This window comes from Vombatus ursinus, unplaced genomic scaffold (genome assembly GCF_900497805.2).
Source record: "Vombatus ursinus unplaced genomic scaffold, bare-nosed wombat genome assembly UNPS02003292.1, whole genome shotgun sequence".
Taxonomy (NCBI): domain Eukaryota; kingdom Metazoa; phylum Chordata; class Mammalia; order Diprotodontia; family Vombatidae; genus Vombatus; species Vombatus ursinus.
The window spans coordinates 9,900,015-9,910,962 of NW_020943070.1; the positions used below are offsets into that span (position 1 = coordinate 9,900,015).

Consider the following 10,948-nt stretch of genomic DNA (forward strand, 5'->3'; position numbering starts at 1 on the left):
TGTTCTAAGGCCTTCCCAACTCTGATATTCCTTGTTCTAAGCTCCCTTCCCGATTTAATTATCTATAAGTCTATGAGATACATTAAAGAGAAAAGAGATACACGACATCACCTTCCCTGCCTTCTGACGCCTGGAACCATGAAGTTCCTGAAGTGATGATAGCAAAATGACCAGAAGTAATGAATATGCTCTGGCTGGTTGGAATATCACAGGCCCTTGGAGGGGGGCCCCTGGTGTCTGTGGGTCCCCATAAAAGCCTCAGGCTTGAGGATGCTGGAGGATGAGGGGACCTCCAGAGCTAGAAGGAGGCAGAATCCCATGGTATACCTCTGTGTAACTTTCTTCACAAAGAGACTAGTGTCAGCACACGAGGGAGAGGAGAGAAAAACCTACAAAGACTGCTCCCAGCATCAGTGAATCAGGCAATCAGTAAACATCTGGTCTGGAAGGACCTATGAGATTCTGAGCACTGGACTTGGGGTGAGGAGACCAGGAAAGAAATCCTAGCACCAATACTTACTAGTTGGCGGACCCTGGATAAAGTTCCACAAATACTTTTAAAAAAAAAAACAGCTCAAGGGGCAGCTACATAGTGTAGTGGATAGAGCATCGGCCCTGGGGTCAGGAGGACCTGAGTTCAAATCTGGCCTTAGACACTAGATACTTACTAGCTGTGTGACCCTGAGTAAGTCACTTAACCCTGATTGCCTCACAGAAAGAAAAAAAAACACAACTCAAAAAACTTTTTTTTTAAATGTGCTGTTGGGTTTTTTGTTTTGTTTTGTTTTCTAAAGTACTTTAGCTTCCTAAAAATAGCTGACATTGATAGTGCTTTGTAGTTTACAAAATATTTTGTATTCTCATTTGATTCCTTACAGCCACTAAGAGAGGTAGGTACAAAAGGCATTATTAATTATGCTCATTTTATGGATGAGGAAACAGAGATGCAGAGAAATCACTCTCCCAAGATCATGCACCTATGAAGAGATAGAACTGAGATTTGAACCCAGGTCTTTTAGCTTTCAGTCTCATGTTCTTGCCCTCCTCTCCTCTGATGCTGACGCCCATCACCACTTGGAACCTGGACAAGTGTAATACCCCGGATGGGAGGGGGGGCCTGGCCTCGAGGCTGAAGGCCTCCCCACCCCCAGCCTGGGTCATCCGCTCTGCTGAATGTCTCTTCCCGCTCCAATGCATCCTCCACCTAACTATTAGAATGATCTTCCCTCAGGTCCAGGTCTGACCACATCACCCCACCCCCACTCAATAAACTTCAGCGGCTCCCTATCACCCACAGGATTAACAATCATGGCTTCTCTTTGACCTTTAAAGTCATTCATAATTTAGCTCCTTCCCATCTTTTTAATCTTCTTAAACTTTAATCCCTTCAAATTTCTCTACCACCCTTTAACACTGGCATCCCCCGCTGTGCCTCAGACCAGACGGGCCATCTCCTGACTCCGGGCATTCTTGCTGGCTGTCCCTTGGCCCTGGGAATGATCTCCCTTCTCACCTCGGCCTTCTGGTTTCCCTGAAGGCCCAGCTCAAATTGCACCTTCTGAAGGAATTCTTTCCTGCCCGGCCCCCTCACTATCAGTGCCTTCCCTCTAAGGTTAGCTGCTTTCCTATATGGCTTATTTGTACATGGCTGTTTTCACATTATCTCTCCTAGGAGGCACTTAATAAATTCTTGTTCGCTTTACTTTGGGGAGAGGGGAAGGAAAAAGGAAGGGAATAAGCATTTATGAAGTGTCCCCCCTACACACACATACCAGGCACTAAGTGCTTTATAATTATTATCTCTTTTGATTCTCACAACAACCCCACAAGTCAAAGCAATATTATTATTCCCATTTCACAGCTCGGAAACGGAGGCAAACAGAGGTTAAGTGACTTGCCCAGGGTCACACAGCTGGAAAGTGAGGTCACATCTGAATTCAGATCTTCCTGACTCCAGGTCTACAGCTCTTATCCACTGAGCCACCTACCTGAGGAAAGGTCTACTAAGCAGTAAATCCCAAACACTGCTTAAAGTCTTTAAGGTCAAAATGAATCAAGGACCACCTCCTCCAGGAAGCCTTTCCAGATCTCCTATCCCAAGCCAGGAGTGATTGTAAGAGATCAGAGGACCAAAGATCTAGGGCTGGAAGAACCCGAAATGCCAATTAGTACAATCCCCCCCATCCCCATTTTACAGAACAGGAAACTGAGGTTCAGAGAGATGGAGTGACTTTCTCAAGGTCCCACAAATACGACTACAGATCTAGAGCTGAAAGGAATCAAGGAGGCCATCTGGCCTACAAATGAGGAAACTGAGGCTTAGAAAAGGTAAGTGCCTTGTTCAGTGACACACAAGTAATAAATCCATCTCCCTAGCACGCAGTAGTAGGTTCTCAATAAGTGGGTTTTTTCCTCCCAAAAGAATCTTGGCCTGCCACGCCCCCTTCCTTCCCACACCACACCATCTCACCTCTCCTTGATTCAGTCGAAGGAGGGAATGGGAAAGGGGTGGCTGCCTGAGCTAAGGGAAAAGAAATTGGCCTGGAAGTCTGGTGCCTACGCTGCTCTGCCTTAATTCTCTGTGTTGCCTGGGGTTTCCCCTCCCTGGGCCTCAGTTTCCTCTTGTACGGAATGATCTCCAAGGTTCCCTGCGACTCTAACATTCGATTACACCAGGCGCTTCTGGGAGTGACCCCGAGCCCTGGGGAGGGAAAGGTGCCATTCAGCTTGGGCTTCTGAGGGATAGTGCAGCGTCCATACATATACACCGAGTCAGCAAGGGGCTGAAAGAGAAAGCCTACACAGTACAGGACTCCAGATGGATGAAGGGAGCAGGGGGTAGGAAAGAAGTCTGACTGAAGGAAAAATGTGAGACTTGGGCCACCTCTTCTCCAGGAAGGCTCCTAGCCCGGGGAGCTGGCCCTCTTTTACTCCGTGGCTGGGAGGCCCTAATGCAAACTTAGAGATTGCTTCCTCTCTCCTCCTAAGTCTCTTTGTTGTTCCGGCTTTTCATTTCAGGCTCCCGCCTGATACCCTGTGTTTTCCCCTCCCCCTTGAAGTTCCCCAAACTGCAAACACATAATATTTGGCTTTTCGCTTCCTTCTCCCTCCCCTTCTCCACGTAGTAACCATGGCGATGTCTCCTAGGAGGAGGGGAGCGATGGAAATCCCAAACTGTTGTTACTTACCTCCATCCCGGCCTGTCCACCCCCACCGCCCCATCCCCCCCAACGCACTACCAATCCGCCTTTCAGCCTTCAGGAAGAGGGAGCGCGTGAGCCCCAGAGGGCACCGACTTGGGATTCGAGGGTCTGGGAGTGGGGGTGGCGAAGAGGAATTTAAGGCCGGACATGGGGATTCGACTTTTCCCCGGGGCTCAGACCTGGGATTGGAACGTTATCTAGGGGGTTCAGGCCGGGGTCCCAGGGGGCATAAGCCGAGCTGGCCCTGGGCCCGGCCGTGGCCCAAAGCTAGCCTGGGCCCCGTGGTCTGAAGCTGCCCGTTTTCGTGGGTGCTCCCTGCAAACTGGAAGCAGAACCCGGGGGACTCGAAAACAGAGGGGTCTGGTTTCAACCGACTCTTGCACACAGTAGGCGCCTAATAACTGCTCGTCAAACTGAATGAACTCAAGCAACACACGTTCGGAGGCCGGAGGCAGGTTTTCCCAGCGACCTGTTGCCTGGGCTTGGCAGGTGGCTTAGGAAGAGAAGACTGCCGTCTGCCCCACCCCCAGGCCTAGTGCTCGGGAGGAGGGCGAGATGCACCCCCTCTCCTCGTCGCCAGAGCCTGGGCCCCCAAATCCCATCCCCTCTCTTCTCCGCCTCTCCTCCCGCCCCGCGGCGAATAGATCCCTTCCCCCCAGCAGGAGAAAGGGGATCGGAATGAAGAGAAAGCGTCTTCCCAGGGGACACGCCCCGGGGCCAGGAGGTTAGAGGGAGGCGGGGGCCGGGGGATGGGAGCCCAGGCTCCCAGAAGAGGTCAAGCGCCTCGGGGAAGGGATGGGGAGGCCCGGCAGTTCTTAGCTCCTCACACAGTGGGCGCTCCATAAATGTTGACCGCTGTGACTGTTAAAAAGCCCCTAACCTTAGCCCAGCTTGAGATGGACGAGGCCCTTCCCTCTTCAGATGGGGGCTTCAGCTTCCCCCCCCAAAAAAAAGTCCCTACCCTTTCGGACCTTCCCTAGAGTCAGTCCTGCCTGCTTTTAATCGACCCAAAGCCCTGGGATGTTAGAGGAGGGAAGCGGTGTCCTGGGCAGTGGGGCCGGGTGTGGAGGGTTTGAAGATTGGTTTTATTAATGCATCTGAAAAGTTTGGCTGGCCTTCTTAACTTGAGGCTCCGGTTAGACAAGAAATAGTTTTGTTTATTTTTATTTTTTATTTTTTTGTATTTTTAAAGTCACTAGGCCGACCAACTCTCCCTTTCCCCTAGGCAAACCAATAAAAATCTGTCCTTAAATTATCGTACCGTTGGTTAATGCTGAGAATTTTATTCGACACATTTTCGAATTTCCAAGTTAATATCAACAGGGGCTTGGGGAAAACTCCGTCCTAACTCATCTTTGCTTATCCTAACTCCTTACGGGCACGTAGCTCTCGGCTTCTGCTTGGCACCTAAGTAAATACGCACACCTTAAACGCTTAGTTTTTGCAAACCGGAGGGCTGATGCTGGTGGAGGATATTTTGCTTCCCCAGGACTCTGTTACCTGGAGGGGCAGCTTGATGGTGCCAGTTAGAGAGGGGCAAGCGAGCACAATTCAGAGCGGCCTGGCCAAACCCACCCGTCTAGCTGTTTGCCCGTCTGTCTGTTTCAATTAGGTTCCAGACCGAAGCTCCCGGATCCCTGCTGGCAATAAGAAGTGATCTTCTAAAGGGTGTTTCTTTGTAAACCTTGGACTAGAGTTGGGGGGGCGGGGAGGGGGGAGGCGAGGTTTCAGAAGGAAACACAGCTTGTCTGCGTCTTCCTTCGTCCTCTCCCAGGCCCATTCTTTGTCTTAGCTAAACACTTGTTGGGCATTTTTTTTTTCCCTAATAAAAAGTTTCGAATATATTAAGCGGTGCCCTCGGTGGGACGCAAACTTCGCTCCCCGTAGGATCACAGTGAAATGAGTAAAAGGCCATAGAGGGGGAGACGTAGCTACACTAGAGTTTGCCACAGAGAGATGAACTTTCTAAAGTTGCGCATCGGCTGGTTTGGTTTTGTTTTAAAGATTAGAGAACAAAGCCCGAGGGTGGGGGAGGAGAAGAGCCAGGGCCCGATGAGCCAGTCGCGACTGAAATTCGTGCCCTTCCACCTTTTTTCCGAGGCGCTAAACGCGTTCCCAGCCAGGGACTCTGGTGGTGAATGGGTCGGCCTCGATGTCCTCTGACGTCCTTTCCAACACTGACATTTTTTCTGATTCTGGGATTTTGCGGATCGCACTTTAAAGTTTTCTCTGCGATAGAAAGGAGGCTGAGGACGGACAGGAAAGCGGCCGGCGAGGGCGCAAGCTGCTCTCTCGGAGGATTTAAAAGGAGGCCGCGAACGTTCTGGGAAACGAGATTTCTTCCCCAGATAGCAAAGGAAGCTTTACATAACAACTGAAACTCAGAAGGACAACTAATTGGATTAAGCCCCCTGAAAGGGAGGTGAAGGTTCTTGAACCAGCCAGGGTAAATCTCCACTTTCCTGGCCATCTGCTTTGCGCCGCTCAACTGCTACCTGGCTGGAGGCTCTGGGTGCGGCCGGACGCCAGTTTTTCATCCCCACCCCCTTTCCCGCACATTCACAAGGGGGACCCGAAGAGCAAGGGGCCGGCGGCGAGGGAGCCAGGAGAAGGACACCCGGGTGGGGAGCTATGCAGATGCGGGGATGGACTAGGGAAAGCTGCTGGGGGAGGGGGGTGCGGTGGGAAGGTCTACTGGGACCACCGAGCAACTTTATGAAACTTCACGTCCAGAAGGAAGAAGGAAGGTCCAGGCACAGTGAGTCTCAAAGTGGGCCAGATAACATAAGGCAGATGAAACAGAGTCTGCAAGAGAGCAAGGCCAGCGCTTCCAGTAGGGCCTTGGCTCACACTGACTGGTTAAGCTAAGCAACTTCCCGCAGAGCAGAGGAAACGCTCTGGCCTCCGGGCCTTTACCACCTATCTCCGCACTGCCTGAAACTTAGAAGGGGAATTTGGGGGGTGCATCCCCCCCACACACAGCCACATTCACATCCAAGTTAGTGTCATGGTCTTTGCAAAGAATTCCCAAGATCTCTTTAGCTAAAAGTTAAGCCCCCCCATTATGAAAGGAAATTGAGGGGGGGGGGAGACATGCAGACACAGAGTGAGAGAGGAGGAAGAGGTGAGAGAGTGAGGGGAGAGAGAGATAAAAAGAGAGAGAGACATGGAGAGGGAAGGAAGGAAGGAAGGAAGGGAGGGAGGGAGGGAGGGAGGGAGGAAGGAAGGAAGGAAGGAAGGAAGGAAGGAAGGAAGGAAGGAAGGAAGGAAGGAAGGAAGCGGCACATGCAGATCAAGCTTCTTTCCGAGCGCCTGAAGCACAACACGCTCTGACTTCCCTCTTGCCACGTCCGTGTGGGGAAAGAGCTCAGAGGCAATTGAACAATAATATTTCAGGGTCCGACTGAGTGTCTGGAGAAGCAGAGTGTCTCTCCCGCAAACTGTGCCCTTGCAGACCGCTGGTGGCCCACAAATTCTCTTGGCTGGGCCCGCATCGCTAACAAGCCCCGCTTGTTCCACTTTCCTCTTGCCAGTCGGCGTGGGCTGGGCAGCACCTAACTGTTCTTCCCCTTACTGAGTTCTCAAGTTTCCCCAGGAACCGATACTCTACTGTGCAGCGGGCTCACTTCGACTCCCCGACGGCCGGGGTGCGCCCGCACGCGCGAGTACCTCTTCCCCACACACAGGTGCGCTAGAGGTTAGATTGGCCTCTGAGGTCCCTTCCTGCCCCAGACTTGTGGCATCCCGCGAAGGGGTTCACATGGTGTCCGAGTTCCCACTAATCTGGCACCTGAAGGCTCAAGGTTGGGACCCTCTCAGCAGGGGTAGTACGGGAGCTGCAATCAGGCTGCATCGGAGGCTAGAGCTGGGAGAAAGTTCTCCCTGCTCCTACTCCACCCCCGCTGCCCCATGTCCTTGCAGGGTATAGAAGGACCAGGACCCACTGGCATCCAAGGATGATTTCTACCACATATCCAACCAAGAGGCAGAAACTGGGGTGGGGGAGAGGGAGGAAGTGGGATGTCCAAGGGTCACTTGCTCTATTTCTCCGTTTGTATATTTTGCTCTGTTTTTCCCTACTTCTGAATAACTTTGGGGAGCCGGGCGTGAAGAGTTGGGAGGGAGGACACGTCTTCGAAAGGGCCTTGTGATATGGTGCCCCAGTTGTCCCCCCGTTCTCCCCCCTCCGCTCCCGCTCCCGCGATCTGCAGCCCCGCTCAGGGGAAGGTCCAGATCTTGGGGATTCAGCATCGCGATCCCAGAAGGGACAGTGGGGGGGGCGGGGGGAGCCCGAGCTGCCAGACAAGCCTTTTCCCTTAGAGAAGAAGGGTGGAGGAACGCAACGGAAGAAGTCGAGTCCGTCTGAAAGGCGGAGAAAAAGAGGTGCTTTGGGGAAGTTGGGGGAAAAGTGTAGAAGGGACCTCCTTAAGGAGAGCTGCTCTAACCTCGCGAAGAGGAAAATGCAGATCGTTGCGAAGGATTGGGGAGAATCTTGCCTCTATCACCGTGAACTGCACCCCCCCAAAGAAGGCAGCACCTTAAAAATGCCATCCAACAGCCGGAGAATTCTGGGGCACAGACAGCCAGCCCTGTTCCGTCCCCGTCCCCGAGAGCTGGCATGTCAATTCTCTTCCGATCACCACCCCCGCCCTACTGCCTTAACTGTACTTGCTGAGCTCCGCACCCCAGTTCCCTGGCCCTAGGGAGCTTGAGGGGATGCTTAAGGAAACCAGCGAAGTGGTTTCCTCCGGCTTCTTGCCGGTCCGAAAACCCCTGCTTCTCCGAGCGGCCCTGGCCAACACACGGACTCCCGGAAAGCATCTCCATCTGCCGCCGCCGCCTGTCAGGACTTCCCGGACCGATGCGAGCCTCCCCCTTCTCCCACTTCGCTCCCGCCCGGGCCACCTCTCCATCCTCCCTCCCTCCGCAAAGTCGCCTCCACGTTCCTGCTCACACCCTGCCCTACGAGAATAAGCCCCTTAAAGACAGGGGCTCAGGAAGGACCGCTATTCACTTGGAGCGGAGCGGATTCCCTGCAGCTTGGAGGTGGGGTGGGGTAGGGAGCGGCCGGGGCGGATGGGGAGACACGAGTTCTCTCAAAGGATCTGCAAGTAACACCCAAGTAAAGTCAGTCAACACATCTCTAGGAAACTTTGGTGCCTGCGGAGCTCAGCGCGCCTTCCCTCTCTAGATAACACACCGGATGCATTGCACATCATAAGAGCAACTTTTAGCTTGGGCTCTCTTTTCTTGGGTCTCACTGTCAAGTTGTTTCTTTGAACGGATCACAATCTAAAATCAATCTCTCTCTCTCTCTCTCTCTCTCTCTCTCTCTCTCTCTCTCTCTCTCTCCCACTCCACATCCACCCCCTCCAAAAAAAAAAAAAAAAAAGTTGAACTAACCTGTAGAATCCATGTCAGGTTCCTCCAGTAACCCACAATGCATGCTCTTCCCATGGACAGTACCGAAGCCCCCCAAAAAGTCCTGAGGTTTGGAGATCCCCTGTCTGAGAGTGGGGAGAGGGAGAAGGGAGAGAGAAATAGAGAAAAAGGGGAAAGGAGAAAGAAAAAGAAAAAGAAATATAAAGGAAGAGAAAGAAAGTGAAGAGAGAGAAAGAGAGAAATAGGAGAGAAAGGGAGGGAGGGAAAGAGTGGGGAGAGAGAAAGCGAGAGAGAGGGGACACTTAGTAATCCAGCAGGGCAAAGCCAAACCCGTCAAAATGTTTGCGGATGTTCATGGGAAAAAGCATCATTTTATAGGAGCCCTGATGGGAGAAATGTCATTGATAGGCCGGCCAGCCTGATGAATGGCTGCTAGTCAGATGGGGCTGTGGCCCGGCTCGATGTGAAGCCCATTGTGGCGCTGTTTTGAATAAGAAAAGCTGCCTCCGAAAAGGGGGGCTTAGATCTACGCAATCCCAACCCTTCGACTTCCCCCTTCTATTACAGCATTAAAAACGTTTTCTTATTTAAAGTTCCAGAGGCCTGCCCCCCAGCCTTAGGCCCGAGACTCATTATAGTCCAAATCAAAATTGGCTTAGATCTGGTGCCCTCACCCCCTAGTCCCCCAAAGTCTCCTGCGCCAGCCTTTAGTCAAAATGTAGGGGAGTGGATCCCAGGGGCTGCCCCCCTCCTGCGACTGAGAAGCTGAAGAAGCAGGCAGGGTCCCTCCTCCCTGTAGCTCGAACCTCCTCCGCCCCCCACCCCCAAACGTCTGAAGTTGGGTGTCTGAGAACCACAGCAGGCCCCGGATCTAGCGGGCCCCACAGTACTTCGGTCTACCCCAAGACCCCCCCCCCCTTCGTTTGTATGTGCATGGGAGGGGGATAAAGGGAACAGCCTGGAGTACCCCCAACAAGAGAGGGAGAGGTTTCAGCGGTGGCGCCCACCTCTGGGCCGAGCCTACCAGGCCCCGCGTGGTGGCGTGGTGCGGAGGCGGGAGGGCTGAGGGCAGGCCCGAACCCAGGGCCCTGGGGCAGGGAGAGTGGTCCCAGCAGCGGAGGAACTTTCTTTCTCACCTTGTAAAAGAAAAAGACTTTCCTCCGCCTTCTGCGGGAGCCAGGGATCTCCCAATCTTTTTTCCTATGCCCCCCGCCGCCCCCGCACCCAGTCTAGAAGTTTGTAAGGAGCCCGGACCGTTACCTTAAGTGGGGAGGAGGGTTTCCCAGGCACTGGCACTGGCTGTCTCCCTCCCCCCTTCTCCTCTCCCCCCTCCTCCCCTTCCCCCTCCCCTACACAGCTCAGCTAGCCGGGCTCCAGGAGTTGAATGTGCAGAAAAGGGGCTGGGGGGAGGGCTTGGGCCGGGCCGGGTAGGGGAAAGGGAGGGGGTGTGTGTGGGGGGGGGTACATGCTGGAAGTGGAAGCAAAGTGCAAAGCCGGGATCTCTGCAGCCTAGGATAAAGTGGCTGTTTTAGGGAAGGGAAAGCTGTGATTAGAATATGAATAGAGCCCCAGGAGAGGAAGAGAAAGGGGATTACAGCTGAATTACTTTGACCATGGACAGAGGCAACGTTTTCTAGGGCCCCAGACTCTCCCCCCCTCACCCCGCCCGCCTCCGCCCTCAAATAAAAAGGAAGAGAAGGGGGGAGGGTTGGGGGGGAAGAGGGAAGCACCCAAACCCCAACCCAGCAAAACAGAGCCCGTTGCTGCCGCTAAACAGAGGAAGAGAGAGAGAGGGAGGGAGAGAGGGAGAGGGGGAGAGAGAGGGAGAGAGAGGGAGAGGGGGAGAGAGAGGGGGAGGGGGGGGGGGGGGGAGGGGGGGGGGTTTAGGAGGGAGGGGATTTTTTGGGGGGGATGTAACTGGAGGGAGAGAAAAGGGAGTTGAGATTTTAGCAAGTCACCAATTGTTTTTAATCCATTCTCTAACCTCGAAAGGCAGCCTAGTTTCAATTCAAGTGCCCTGGACCTGGATGAAGACTGGGGACCTGGATTCCAATCCTGACTTGACAAGTATCCCTGGTCTGGGCCTCAGTTCCCTAATTACAAAAACAGGGGCTTGGACTAGATTAGTCCTAAAACCCCTTCCAGCTCTCATGCAGACCTGAGTCCCAGGGCAAGGCTTTAACCTCTGAGCCTCACTTTCCTCTCCTGCAAAATCAGGTTGGATCAGACTTTGTCTGATCCTGCAACCTCGGCCAGTCACTGCACCACCCCCCTCCAAGCCCCAACCACAGACAGGAAAGCAGGAAGGATGGGTGCGTGTGTGTGTGTGTGTGTGTGTGTGTGTGTGTGTGTGTGTGTGTGTG

The 10,948-nt window shown here is 53.3% G+C and overlaps 1 protein-coding gene across 1 annotated transcript in view; it reads right to left on the bottom strand.

The window, feature by feature from the left end:
• Positions 1–8,665, bottom strand: part of RFX4 (regulatory factor X4) — a 127,148-nt gene extending 118,483 nt beyond the window's left edge. Inside the window, exon 1 of the mRNA XM_027874158.1 lies at positions 8,607–8,665. Coding sequence (XP_027729959.1) covers positions 8,607–8,649 — 43 coding nt within the window. The 5' untranslated portion in view covers positions 8,650–8,665. The remainder of the gene's footprint in view (positions 1–8,606) is intronic.
• Positions 8,666–10,948: the final 2,283 nt, after the last annotated feature.